At 41.9% G+C, this 15,216-nt stretch overlaps 1 protein-coding gene across 4 annotated transcripts in view; it reads left to right on the top strand.

Moving 5' to 3' along the window:
* The window catches only part of SLC38A8 (solute carrier family 38 member 8), a 49,868-nt gene that overhangs the window by 12,380 nt on the left and 22,272 nt on the right, over positions 1–15,216 (top strand). For all 4 annotated transcript variants that reach the window (XM_081963364.1, XM_081963361.1, XM_081963363.1 and 1 more), the window contains one exon: positions 14,354–14,544. In XM_081963364.1, coding sequence (XP_081819490.1) covers positions 14,356–14,544 — 189 coding nt within the window. In that variant the 5' untranslated portion in view covers positions 14,354–14,355. The remainder of the gene's footprint in view (positions 1–14,353; positions 14,545–15,216) is intronic.

Raw genomic sequence — 15,216 nt, 5'->3', positions numbered from 1 at the left:
TTATGTGCCATCAAATCATCCTCCACTCCTAGCAACTACATGGATAGATTTTCTCCATGATGATCTAGAGAACCCAAATAAGGAAACGCTCTCAGGAGCTTTGAATTCCCAAAAGTTAAACTTTATTGGATACACCATTTTGGTACTAAGGAAAAAAAAACCCAACTTTTCCATGCAAAGACTTGCCTAGTTAAACAATAGCTTCCCATTCTCCCCACCCTTGGGTGATGACATTGTCCAATGACGAGATGTCTTTTTGTTATGGGAACAGTCCACCTCCTTCTCAAGCACCTGCAGTGGTGACCTTGATAGTTTCCAGGCTCTCACGATCTCCGCACACAGTCCTTCAAACAGTCTTTTTCGACCTTTTTTATTTTTATTCCAGAGAAAAACCTTGAAATGATTTAAGGCAGGGAAGCCTGCCTTAAAAAATATCTCAAAAAATACGAAAACCTCACAATGCAGTTCACTTCTAAACGGCACCACTCATGTTTTTACAACATTTGCAACAACAGCAAAGCAGCAGACTGGCAGCTGAATTGCAACATGTAAAACTTGCCACCGCTGTGAGAATTGCTGGCATTGCGCAGTGTGTGCGAAATTTAAACAAAATGAAACAAAAACGCTTATATATTTTTTCCAATCATGATCTCATACTGATCCCGATTTGAAAAACCGCTTTAAACTCTTAACCCCACCTGGTCCCTCCACTTAAATTTTCCATTTGCTGTCTGTGACTCATAGTCCGCAAAAACTTTCAAAGCACATTTTGTTCTCTACAAAACATTGGCAGTTTAAGCATGTTTGAAATTAAGGATTCTGATATAGGATCCATCCACTTATTTTAACACTGGATTTTACTTCCACCCTTAAATTCTTTTTGGCATCTTTTCTTTGTTCTTGCCTCCTGCGTCTCTCTTTTTTGCACAAAAGGTGAGCCATATATTGCAACTCATGAAATGCCCAGAGTCCAAAATCTTGTGCAAATGATTCAGAAGGCTTCTTTTAAAACACTCCCACGCCCTGTATTAAAACTCTTAAATGTTAGAGCTTTTAAAAAAAGAGCTTTACTCTCTGGCAGACGATCAAAGCCGCAACGTCTTTCTAAAATCGAAAAAAAAAAACGTGTTTCATCTTCGTCTTGGTTTTTTGAATCCTGTTGGGGTGAATCTGATTTTTCCCCCTCCTCTTTTTTTTTAACCCGGCTTGATGATGGAATAGTCAATAGGTTGATTATGGGATAGCATCAAGGGCAAGACCTGTAAAGATGACTCAGTGCATGGTTCTCTGTTTGGGGATTACAGCAAAGATTAGACACTTTGATGAAGGCAAAAGGTATTTGATGAAAGGATCCTGAAGAAAACAGCCGTCTTTTTCATACCGAGCTTCATCTTGGTGCAATTATAAAAATCAGGACCTGTAGAATCTTTCTCTCTTGACAGCTGGGATGAAAGGGCTCATCGTTTAATGTATTATGCTTGATATAAACTGGTCTGGAATTAAATCTTTTGCCCATTGCTCAAAATTATGTATCTTCTTCTCTCTTTGGCCTGTTTTTTAACCTCTTAGCTGCTTATCATACAGTTTATGTCTAAAATGGTATTGGGTCTCCTGCTTGGGCTAGAAGACCTCCAAGGTCCCTTCCAACTTTCCATTCCATTCCATTCCATTCCATTCCATTCCACCTATTCTATTCCCATTCTATTCCATTCCACCCTATTCTATTCTATTCTATTCTATTCCATTCCATTCCATTCTATTCCATTCCACCCTGTTCTGTTCTGTTCTATTCTATTCTATTCTATTCTATTCCGTTCCGTTCCATTCCATTCCATTCCATTCCACCCTGTTCTGTTCCCATTCTATTCTATTCCATTCCATTTCACTCTATTCTATTCCCATTCTATTCTATTCCATTCCACCCTATTCTATTCTATTCTATTCTATTCCATTCCATTCCATTCTATTCCATTCCACCCTGTTCTGTTCTGTTCTATTCTATTCTATTCTATTCTATTCTATTCTATTCTGTTCCGTTCCGTTCCATTCCATTCCATTCCATTCCACCCTGTTCTGTTCTGTTCTATTTTATTCTATTCTATTCTATTCCATTCCGTTCCATTCCATTCCATTCCATTCCACCTATTCTATTCCCATTCTATTCTATTCCATTCCATTTCACTCTATTCTGTTCTGTTCTGTTCTGTTCTGTTCTGTTCCGTTCCGTTCCGTTTTGTTCCGTTCCGTTCCGTTCCATTCCATTCCATTCCATTCCATTCCATTCCATTCCATTCTATTCTATTCTATTCTAATCTAATTCTACTCTACTCTACTCTACTCTACTCTACTCTACTCTACTCTACTCTACTCTACTCTCATTTCATTTCATTTCATATATATGTATATTATATGTTCCTGCCTTCCTGCCTGCCTGCCTAGCTGCCTGTCTGCCTGCCTGCCTGCCTATCTGTCTATCTGCCTATCTGTCTATCTGTCTACCCACCCACCCACCCACCCAAGTTTAGTGAACTTCAGGATCAGGTCAATTTCAAAATTCCTTAGTTTCATAGTAATTAAGTCCAAAAGAATGGTCATTCTTAGAAGGTTCTCCTTTCTTCTAGAACCTGTTCACTTCCGTGTTCTAATGATGATTCTCATATTTCTGGAAATGTAGTATTTAGAACAGGAAGTGGCTCATGAATACAGCCCCATGATTGGTTGGTTACTTAGTTGGTCTGTTGGTTCATTTGTTCATTCACTTTGTTCATTCATTCATTCATTCATTCATTCATTCATTCATTCATTCATTCATTCATGCATTCATTCAAACAAGGAGCTCCTGAAGATACAACAGCCTGATTGATTAAGTCAAATAACTGCCTTTGTGAATATAGGCAGTGCTGGGATTCATCCAGTTGCGCAGAGTACGCTTCGGGCACGGGTGCGCAGGGAGCACGCAATCACCGAACTGGAAGGATCCCACCACTGAATATAGGCCCTTTTCAGGAGCAGACGCCACCCCAAATGCCACAACCATCTCCCTGTCCATGGAAGGTCTGAGCCATACCCGAAATGCTAAGATTGGTCCTTTCTGGATGGAGTACATAAGAAACAGAACATTCTGAGAACTGACGGCTCCATTTTGGCCATTGCTATTTCACACAGTTCTTTGAACATTTCTTTGCTTGATTTTCCATGTTCGTACAAGTCCCGGGGTTTCTCCTTGAAAGCATTGCACAAGTAAGACATGTACCACCACAATGTCAATGCGTAGCACACTCAGCAGAAGTCACTCCAGGATCCCATCATAAAAGCAGCAGTGCAGAAAATATTCTCGTATTTTTGAGTGAAAAAAGTATGAGAAGAAATGGGTTGGCACATGTATTGAGTGAGACAGGCATCCCACAGAGAGACATAATACTCTGCTAAATCCACCACTGGTTTGCGCATAATGATAAACTCTGTTCCAGCATTACGTGTCTTCGCTTCCTTCTTTTCTGACAAAAGGATGAAGAGGCAACTGTCATCATCGTACACTTCCATTTCCAACTCATTAATTTTGTCTTATGTGTGAAAAAGGACTGGAGGTTAATTCCAGTCATATCCGGATCCTTACTTTAATATTAGAGAAGAAAGTTTGTATAGTTTTACTTATAATTAAATTATGCTATTGTGCTGAGAGTTATTGGCAAACAAGTAGAAATAATGTAGTGGAATAAGTTCTCCATGGCTGTATTTTTTAAAAAGTAATTTTTAAAAAGATAATTGCAATACTGTACAAACTAAAGGAAGTTTGTATGGTACAACTTGCTCTCCCCTCCCCTCCCCTCCTTTCCCCTCCCCTTCCCCTCCCACTCCTCTCCCTAACCCTCCCCCCTCGTGATCCGCTTTATCTTGCCCTTCCCCCCTCCCTATTCCCCTTCCTGTCCCCCCTCTTCCTCTCCCTCTTCCTCTTTCTCTACTCCCCGACTCTTTTCCTGATCCTCAACCTCACCCTTATCCTTTTTTTTTTGCAGATTTTTAAATTGTTTTTTCCTTCCATAACATCTTACAATCATCACATCAACATTGTTATGTCATCATACCTGTACATATCAATCTTATTTCGCTCCTATATTTATATACATTCATCTACAGTTCTATACATTTCTCTATTCTTTCTCGGCTGAATTAATTTTATTTCAGTTTTGCAACATTTGTACCAATTATCCCATATTTCATAATATTTCAGACTCTTCTTTGTCTTTTAATTTTAGTGTTAACTTGTCCATTTCTGCACAATCCAAAATTTTCTGAATCACTAATTCATCTGGGGGAATATTACTTTGTTTCCAGCATTGGGCAAACATTATTCCAGCTGTAGTCAGAAGATGTATTAGTATGTATTTGATGTTCTTTCAATATTTCCCCTTGGTTATTCCCAGCAGAAAGAGTTTGGGTTTGTATTCTACTTGTTCCTCTGTAATTTGTTGTACCCATTTCCAAATTTTCATCCAATATTTTTGAGTTTCCAGGCAGGTCATCATATATGATACAAAGTCCCTTGTGTTTTTTGCATTTCCAGCAAGTCAGATTCATGTTTGGGTACATTTTGGCTAATCTCATTGGTGGTAGGATGGAACATTTTATACATGTTTTCTTTGAGTGCTACTGATCGTGTTAATTTATAATTTGTGTTCCAAATACTTTCCCTCTGAACCTCACCCTTATCCTAACTTTCACCTTCACCCTCATCCCAACCCAAACTCTCTCCCCCACTTACCCCACTGATCACTGGTTACCCACTAGAGACCAGGAGCCCCTCTGAAAACCAACCTGCCCCTTGGAGGCATCTTAACTCTGATAACTGATAACTGGCAGCAACTGACAGTTTAGCCTGCAGGTGTAAAGTCACAAAGCCTTCAGGATCCCCAAGGAGATGGCCCACCTCCCTTTATCCCCCTATCAGAGGTCACCTGCTCCACCTTTTCTACCTTCACCAATGCCAGGCAAATGTGTCTAGATCTAGAAAGCGGTCACCAACTGTTGATCTGTGGACGACTGGTGGTCCATGAAATTTTTTGGGGGGTCCACAGAAAAATTATTTACATTTTTTTTATATTGCACTAAATCAGGGCTCCTCAAACTATGCCCCCTGGGATAGATATGTGCAATGAATGCTTGTGTTGCTGCTGAGTCTCCCCATTTGGTGCCTTTTTGTGTGAGTCGGAGGTGTAAATATAAGTAAATATAAGACTCCTTGTTTTCCATGGAACTTAATCCGGTCAGTTACCTACAGAGATTGAAGCAGAGGCCCACTAAAGCTGAGAAAGTCTTTAATAGCTTTCATCCTTCTAAGGCAGTGTTTCTCAACCTTGTCAACTTGAAGATGTCTGGACGTCAACTCCCAGAATTCCCCAGCCAGCGAATGCTGGCTGGGGAATTCTGGGAGTTGAAGTCCAGACATCTTCAAGTTGACAAGGTTGAGAAACACTGTTCTAAGGATTTATATCAAATAAACTAGTGAGAGAGTAGTTTTCGAGATCTTCCACTGCTATGAAGCTCATTGACCTGTCTTACCAAAAAGACAAGCAAATTGCTCAAGCCGGAGACCGCAAACCCCTGATGGCGAACCTCTCTGCCATCGCTTTTCGAAAGTGCACTCATGCCTGCGCCCATAATGCAATGCGCGCGCGACCCCCCCCGCCTGCGCCTGCAGCCCTCCCCCCGCGTGTGCGTGCAACCTCCCTGTGCTCCCCCACACTCCCCTACACAGCACCCCCCCTGCGTATGCATCCACTCATCCCCTCACATGCATTCCGCCCCTGCGCATGTGCGGCAAAGACTCGAAGACCAGCTTGCCAGCGGGAGGCATGTACATGCGCGGTGTAGCTTGACTGGGGCGATGGCTGGCATGCCTGCAGACAGGGCCCTGCATGCCACCAGTGGCACACATTGCCATAGGTTGGCCATCACGGCCCAATACCATTCCAGACAAATGCCGGTCCCATCTTTTCTTAAAAGAGATGGCACACCCACAACTTCTGAAGGCAACCTGTTCCACTGGTTTACTGTTCTCACGGTCAGGAAATCTCTCCTTCGTTCTAGGTTGCTTCTTTCCTTGATTCGTTGGCCTCCATTGCTTCTTGTCCTTGTCTTCGGGTGCTTTGGAGAATAAGTGGACTCCCTTGTTCTATGTCTAAGGAACATTTTCTGCCCTTGTTTATATATCCACTTCTAAATCTTTTCTTCAAGGCTACCCCCATGGCCCTGGACATCTCTATTTTCTCTATTATTCAGAAATAATTTCTTTCCTTCACTGAGTGAGAACGGGCAGAAGAAAAGCCGAAGGGATTTTTCCCCCCCTCTCTCTCGATGCCCTTAAACTTACAGGCTAGCTCTGAAGGGCTCTTCCTTGCTAAGAAAATTATTTATCCAGTCCACTGACTTGTTTTTCTTCTCCAGAGCTTTAACCCTCTTTCTTGGGTTAAATGCAATGCCCCATCCAACGAGGTTTTGAAAGCAATCTTATTGGGACTTAATGTTTGCCAACCTTTTTTTAAAACGTTTTTTTTTTAAAACAGTAAAAGAAAAATAACTACAGGTAGTTCTCAACGTGCAAACACAGTGCAGTCCAAAATGTATGTTGCTATGTGAGACATTTGCTAAGTGAGTTTTGCCCCATCGTTTTACAACCTTTCTTGCCACAGTTGTTAAGCGAATCATTCCCAGTTGTTCATTTAGTAACTTGGTTGTTAAGTGAATCTGGCTTGCCCACTGATTTTGCTTGACAGAAGGTCACAAAAGCGGATCACTATAAACCAGAGGTGGCATTCAGCAGGTTCTGACCAGTTCTGGAGAACCGGTTATGGAAATTTTGAGTAGTTTGGAGAACTGGTAAATACCACCTCTGGCTGGCCGCGCCCCCATCTGTTCTCTGCCTCATTCCCGAGTCAAAGCTGATCGGGAGGGAGTGGGGATTTTGCAGTAACCATGCACACCAAGCCACATCACGCCCACCAAGCCATGCCATGCCCACAGAACTGATAGTAAAAAGTTTTGAATCCTACTACTGCTGTAACTGTCATAAATATGAATCAGTTGCCAAGTGCCTGAATTTTGATCACATGACCATGGGGATGCTACAATGGGTGTAGAGTGAAAAGCAGTCATAATAACGCTAACCAAAACTGCACTAAAAGATGTGTGAACTGCACATAAAAATTCGGGGAAACAAAATGCGCCAGTTTGGTGGACTGCCATAAAATGTCTTAGCCAAAACTGAGTCTTCAGTAAATTAAGATTTGAATTTGGTCGAGAATAGCTTTCCCCCTTGAATATCTATACAGGAAGTCCTTGACTTACAAAAGCAGAGTTGGGACCAGAATTTCCATTATTAGCAGATTAACAGATTAACAGAGTTGGAAGGGACTCTGTAGGTCATCTAGCTCTGCTCAAGCAGGAGACCCCACACCATTTCTGACCGATGGCAGTCCAGTCTCTTCTTCAAAGTTTCCAGTGATGAAGCTCCCACATCTTCCAAAGGCAACTTCTGTTCCATTGGTTGATGGTTCTCTGTCAGAAAATTTCTCCTTATTTCCAGGTTGAATCTCTCCTTGGTCAGTTTCCATCCATTATTCCTTTCCTGGCTTTTAGGTTCCTTGGAAAATAGCTTGACCCCCTCCTCTCTATGGCAGCCCCTCAAATATTGGAAGACTGCTATCCTGTCTCCCCTGGTCCTTCTTTTCACTAGACTAGCCATGCCCAGTTCCTGCAACCGTTCATCGTATGTTTTAGCCTCCAGTCCCCCAAATCCTCCTGGTTGCTCTTCTCTGCACTTTTTCTAGAGTCTCAACATCTTTTTTATAGTGTGGTGACCAAAACTGGATGCAGGATTCTAGGTGTGGCCTTACTAAGGCTTTATAGAGTGGTATTAGTACCTCCCTTGATCTCGATTGTATCCCTCTGTTAATGCAACTTAGGATTGCATGGGCTTTTTTGGAACACTGCTATCATTTCTCCCCATGTTGGCTTTTTTGGCTGCCGCTGCACACTGCTGGCTCCTATTTAGCTGGTTGTCTACTAAGACTCCAAGATCCCTCTCACAGTCACTGCTATTAAGTCTGGTTTCACCCAGTCTACGGTATATGTGTACTTTTGGGTTTTCTTACCTAAGCGCAAGACTTTATTTTTCTCTACATTGAATTTATTAAGCAGGATGGTTGTTATATGTGCCACACCTGATTATTAGGACTTGTTTTTTGGCCATGGTTGCTGAGTAAGTCACGTTGTTAAGTGAATCTGGGTTCCCCCATTGACTTTGCTTGTTAGAAGTCAGCTGGCAATGTGGCAAATCATTGGAACAAATCGCCTGAAACTCCATGGCCGTCATAAATACATGTTGGTGGCCAGAGAGTGTTGAATTTTGATCAGATGACAGTGAGGAATGTTGGGAGGGTGAAGATTGGTTATAAGACAATTTTGTCAGTGGAGTTGTAACTTTAAATGGCCACTAAATGAATGGTGGTAAGTTGAGGATTACCTGCATTAATTAAATGTGTTCTTATCTTGCCTTGCTTAATCAGGATTCAGTTGTTCTCGAACAATGTTGTTAAATGTTGAATTCAGTTCTCCAGTAATTCTGATCAAATATTGTCGATCAGAAAGGTCGGCAGTTTGGTGGTTCGAAACCCTAGCGCCGCATAACGGAGTGAGCTCCCATTACTTGTCCCAGCTTCTGCCAACCTAGCAGTTTGAAAACACGTAAAAATGCAAGTAGGAAAATAGGGACCACCTTTGGTGGGAAGGGAACAGCATTCCGTGTGCCTTTGACATTGAGTCATACTGGAGACGTCTTCGGACAGCACTGGCTCTTCAGCTTTGAAACGGAGATGAGCACTGTCCTCTAGAGTTGGCAATCACTAGCACATATGTGCAAGGGGAACCTTTATCTTTTGCTGTCTGATAGGTTCTCTTAATTCTTCTTAAACACTGGTTTTGACTTCGCTGTTTCTCAAATGGGCCACTATCTAAAAAGGTTAAAATCATGGCAACTGGATCAAAGTTTGTTAATCTGAGATGTTTTATTACTCATCCAGATAACTTCATCAGTCAAAATAAAATGAAAAAAGTTAGTGAGAGAGTCTTTGGAATGTACTAACTCTTGCTATACCGACTGAAGTGGTTTCTACGTATTTCAATTTATCAATGAAAATTCAATCATCCAGGCCAAAAGTATCCAAAAAGGTTACTTCATGGCCCTGGACAAAAGGTTGGTTTGATCAGAAACCTTTTGTTACCCCTCCGAGTAATTTCATCAGTCAATATATATATACGAATACACACACACACACACACACACACACAAGTTAGGCAGAGAGTTGTAATGAGCCACTCCTTAATTCATCAGTGAGGGGGGAAAATGGCTTCTCCTTACAGATCTACAGTCTAGAAGAGACAATGGAGGAAAAAGTGAAATTTGATGGGAAGAGCAAATAAAGGAGTTCTTAACGTGATTTGGCAGTTCTTATGTAATGGGTGACGTTTGGGGATGAGAAAAATCCAGAGATCCGGCTGCTCTTTCAGTAGTCTTGCAAAAAATCCATTTCCCCCCGTGGAGGCATCTGCAGAGCAGACGTGGTATTCAGCCAGTTCTGACCAGTTCTGAAGAACCGGTAGCAGAAAGTTTGAGTAGTTCAGAGAATCAGCAAATACCATCTCTGGCTGGCCCTGCCCCCATCTATTCTCCGTCTCCCGAGTCCCAACTGATTGGGAGGAAATGGGGATTTTGCAGTATCCTTCCCCTGCCACGCCCACCAAATCAAACCACACCCACCAAGCCATGCCCGCAGAACCGGTAGTAAACATGTTTGAATCCCACCATTGCTGCAGAGAGGCTACGGGGTACTGTGCCTGAAAGCCTTCTCTTTGCCATAAGTGTCATGACGAGAGAGGAAATGGTGAATTCTAACCCTGCCTTAGCCATAAAAGCCAGCTGGGTGACTTTGGACCAATGACCTGGAGATGGTGAATTCTAGTTCTGCCTTAGCCGTGGCTACTAGCTGAGTGACATTGGGCCAACTATTAGGAGATGGTGAGTTCTAGTCCTGCCTTAGGCATTAAAGCCAGCCAATCACCAGGAGACTGTGAGTTCTAGTCTTGCCTTAGGCAACAAAGCCAACTGGGTGACTTTGGGCCAGTCACCAGGAGTCAGTGAGTTCTAGTCTTGCCTTGGGCATAAAAGTCATCTGGGTGACTTCGGGCCAGTCACCAGGAGTCAGTGAGTTCTAGTCTTGCCTTGGGCATAAAAGTCCATCTGGGTGACTTTGGGCCAGTCACCAGGAGACAGTGAGTTCTAGTCCTGCCTTAGGCATGAAACCCATCCGAGTGACTCTGGGCCAATCACTAGGATCAGTGAGTTCTAGTCTTGCCTTGGGCCAGTCACTCTCAGCCCAACTGATCTCACTGAAAAATAGGAGAAGCAGGAAGGTGTGTTGCCTATGTTTGCCACCATGAGTTATTTGTAAAAATAATAACAGTGGGTTATAAAATAACGTCCCCATGGCTGTTAAAAGGCCAGCTTGGCTCTACTTACGGTGTCACGAAGGCAAGATTAACGAACGTTCTCAAAAGACTTTGACTCCCCAGCCCCACCCTTCCGAAATTATATCAAAGTGTGCCAGTCTGTGCCAAGCCCCTCCCTTAATGGCCGAGCCCTTTACTTCCAGCCCAGCGGCTAAATTCTGAATCACACCAGCCGATTAAGCACTGCTTGGTGGGCTGCTGGTGTTGAAAGGGACACTTTGAATGGCTCCAAATTCAGCAGGTTGCAAAGACATAATCAGGATGACAGGAACAATTAGCCATTCATAATTCTTTATAGCAGCTGATTAAAATCTCTTTATCCTGCTTACCGAGATCAGAAGGTCACATGGCTAGGAAGTTTTTAAAAAAAACAAAAACGAATTACTGATCTGGTGACAGATAACCAGATAAATAGAAGCCTGCCTCAGTTCTGACAAATCAAGCTCTTTTTAAAAATTTCTCCGTATAATTTCTGAAGATTCATCTACCCGTTCTTGGTTCTATAGAAAAACAAATGGGCTAAAATATTTCTTCTATTTATTTGGTTATCTGTCACCAGATCAGTAATTTGTTTTTTTTTTACTTCCTAGCATATATATATACACAAATATGCACAAATACAACATATATCTATCTATCTATCTATCTATCTATCTATCTATCTATCTATCTATCTATCTATCTATGTATATATATATATATATATATATATATATATATATATATATATATATATATATATATATATATATATATATATGTATATATATGTGTGTGTGTGTGTGTGTGTGTGTGTGTGTGTTGTATTTGTACTGATAAATAAATAAAGGGAGACTAGTATAGATCTATTTCGAGCTAATTAGCTCTCATCAGCTAGCCATACCCTTACTGGGATTCGAACCTGGGCTGTATTATATCTTAGGTAGGAGTCTTAGCCGCTAAGCCACAGGCTCGTCTCCTTATCAGTTGAGCCAGGGAAATAGGAATGTATTTGTGTTACAATCCCTGGTATGCCTAAATATGGGAGGAAGGTCACTATATATATACACATACACACACACACACACACACACACACACACACACATCTATATCTATATCTATATCTATATCTATCTATCTATCTATCTATCTATCTATCTATCTATCTATCTATCTATCTATCTATCTATCTATCTATCTATATTTGGGCATACCAGGGGTTGTAACACAAATACAACACAAATTATATTAGATAGATAGATAGATAGATAGATAGATAGATAGATAGATAGATAGATAGATAGATAGATGATAGATAGATAGATAGATAGATAGATAGATAGATAGATAGATAGATATATTAGCCCATTTGTTTTTCTATAGAACCAAGAACGGATATATATATATAGGTATTTGTGTTACAACCCCTGGTATGCCCAAGTTCAAATCCCAGTGAGGGTATGGCTAGCTGATGAGAGCTAAATAGTTTGAAATGGATCTATACTAGTCTCCCTTTATTTATTTATCAGCACAAATACAACACACACACACACACACACACACAAACACACACACACACATATATACATACACACACACACACACACACACACATATATATACACATACATATTTTAACACATCCACCCACGCTATTCCACACTTTTTCGTGCCTTCCCGCTTTTGAAAATTAGGCTGAACTCTGCATAGCTCTCTTTCTTGATATGTTGCCTTGGTATTTTTCAGTTGGCATACATTTGGCTTTTAAAAACCTGTAAAATTCCCAAATGAAAGCAGATCCCTTTATGACTAACTTTGTTATGCTCATTTGGGGACTGGTCTCTGTGGTGTCTGTATGATTTATGCCTGAAAGAATTTGAAACTTTGATAGCAAATGGAGATCTGCAGAGGGAGGGCCAAAAATAATAAAGCAAAGTAAAGTAACGTAAAAAGTAAAGAAGTAAAGTAAGAATTAAAAAGTAAAGTAAAGAAGTAAGCAGCTGTAATGCATGACAAAACCATAAAGGCTTCTTCATGCAGCCATGGCCAACCTCTTGGCTCTTTCAACATTTGAGCAGACACCCAACTTTTTGGATATCTCTTTTGTCTGAAGCATCACCTCCAAGCTTCAGAAATCTCAAGTTCGAGATTGGCTAGAAGGACGTGGATTTCTGAAATTTGTTGACAGGTTAGAGAAACTGCTTTGACGAGTTAAGCTCAGTGGTCCTCATCCTTAAGAGGTCCAGCTCAATGTTTCTCAACCAACTTTAAGATGGGTGGACTTCAAGAACTAGACTGGAAGTTGAGTCATAGCAACTGGACTTTTCTTTCTTGATTTGAAACGTTTCACTGCTTATTCAAAGAACTTCTTCAGTCTGAGGATGTTGTGGCCCACCAGTGGCCAATGGAGCTGGCAGGAGATTTGGACAGTGAGGAGGTTGGGGAGGAACATGAGTCATTCCTGGAGTCTGGGGAAGGCTCTGATGAGGGCTCTGTGTTGGAGGCAAAGAGGGGGCCAGGGCCGTCTGACAGTTATCAGCTGCCTTCAGAGTCAGACATCAGTAAGGCAGAGGAACAGCTGGAGCCTGTTCCCAGTGTGCACATGCGCAGAGTGTGTTTCCATCCATTGTTTCTTGTCCTGCCCTCCGGTGCTTTAGAGAATAATTTGGTACCCTGTTCTTTGTGGCAGCCTTTCAAATACTGGAAGACTGCTATCATGTCACCCCTAACTCTTCCTTTCTCCAGACTACCCAGACCCAAATCCTGCAGCCGTCTTTCACGTTAAGGGTCCCTTAGGGCAGGGGTGTCCAAACTTGGGAACTTTAAGACTTGAGGACTTCAACTCCCAGAATTCCCCAGCCAGGCTGGGGAATTCTGGGAGTTGAAGTCCACAAGTCTTAAAGTTCCCAAGTTTGGACACCCCTGCCTTAGGGGCTGCAAATTTAACTTTTTAACTTTAACTTTTATTTGATTTCTAAACCGCACCCTCTCCCAGAAGGGACTCGGGGCGGTGTACAGTCATATTAAAAACAATAAATATACATAATATAAATATAAATAGATATAGGTGTGGCTGGAGGAGGTAACATACAATTTACTGTACAATAATAGTTAAAGTTAGATTTAAAATTTAAAAATTTAAAATACATTAAAAAACTACCCCTAAAAACTATCCCGGGATAAAATGTTTGCCAGAAGGTATAAATGGGACTATAAGTGGGCCAGGCCAGCTAATTGGAACAGGTGGGTCTTAAGTTTCTGTTGGAAGGAGCAGAGGTCGGTAGTAGTTCTGATATGGGGGGGGGGGAGGTCATTCCAGAGGGTTGGGCCCATCACAGAGAAGGCTCTACTCCTGGGTGCCGCCCGTTGGCATTGCTTAGTGGACGGCACCTGGAGGAGTCCCTCCCTGTGAGAGCGAATTGGTCGCAGGGATGTATGCGGTAGGTAGGTAGAAATTGCCCAGAGAAGCTTCGTTTATTTTTAGCACTTGCCTATTTATATGACATTTCACATTCCTTCGGTTCTAGGACTGTTTACTCTATTTCACACATTCCTCTCATTTCCCAGCCCCCTCCTCTCTATAGGTTAAGCTTGTGAGTGGGGCAAGGGGTGGGGAAAAAAAACCTTTGGACCCCCTCTTGCCTCTTCTCATTTATTTTTGTCATTCCCACCCCCCACCCCCAATGGAGAAAATCATTTGAACTTTTCTGCAAAGCCATGGAGCCAGATTGAGAACTTTTGGTGGAATTGTTGATGTCCACTTAGAGCTGATAGCAATAAAAACACCCAAATCCTCCTTTTCTTTTCAGACATGGAGGAGTTGGCTAGAGAGAGCATCAGCTTGCTAGCAAAGCCATCCCTGGAGTCTGAGAGCCCCCAGCTCTCCTCATCTGGCGCCATCTTCATCTTGCTCAAATCTGCCCTTGGAGCGGGACTCCTGAATTTCCCCTGGGCCTTCAACAAAGCTGGTGGAATGGCCCCAGCAATCTCCGTGGAACTGGTAAGTGCCAATGGAAAGCTCTCCAGATCTCTTGTGGATTGGATATCTGAGATCTCTTGTGGATTGAACCATCTGAGATTGCTTGTAGATTGTACCTGAGATCTGTTGTAGATTGGAGCACCTGAGATCTATTGTAGATTGGAGCACCTGAGATCTATTGTAGATTGGAGCACCTGAGATCTGTTGTAGATTGGATGCCTGAGATCTCTTGTGGATTGAGCCACCTGAGATTGCTTGTTGATTGTACCTGAGATCTGTTGTAGATTGGAGCACCTGAGGTCTCTTGTAGATTGGATGCCTGAGATGTCTTGTGGATTGTATACCTGAGATCTCTTGTGGATTGAACCACCTGATATCTCTTGTGGATTGGACCAACTGAGATATCTTGTAGATTGTATACATGAGATCTCTTGTAAATTGGATGCCTGAGATCTCTTGTGGATTGAACCAACTGAGATGTCTTGTAGATTGTATACCTGAGATTGCTTGTAAATTGTATACCTGAGATCTCTTGTAGATTGGATATCTGAGATCTCTTGTAGATTGTATACCTGAGATCTCTTGTAGATTGTATACCTGAGATCTCTTGTAGATTGTATACCTGAGATCTCTTGTAGATTGGTTATCTGAGATCTCTTGTGGATCAGATCCTTGAGATCTCATGCGGATGGA

Source organism: Natrix helvetica (assembly GCF_964273705.1).
Source record: "Natrix helvetica genome assembly, chromosome: 10".
Taxonomy (NCBI): Eukaryota; Metazoa; Chordata; class Lepidosauria; order Squamata; family Natricidae; genus Natrix; species Natrix helvetica.
Note: the sequence above shows the minus strand (reverse complement) of the source record. Positions and strands in the feature narration are given on the sequence as shown.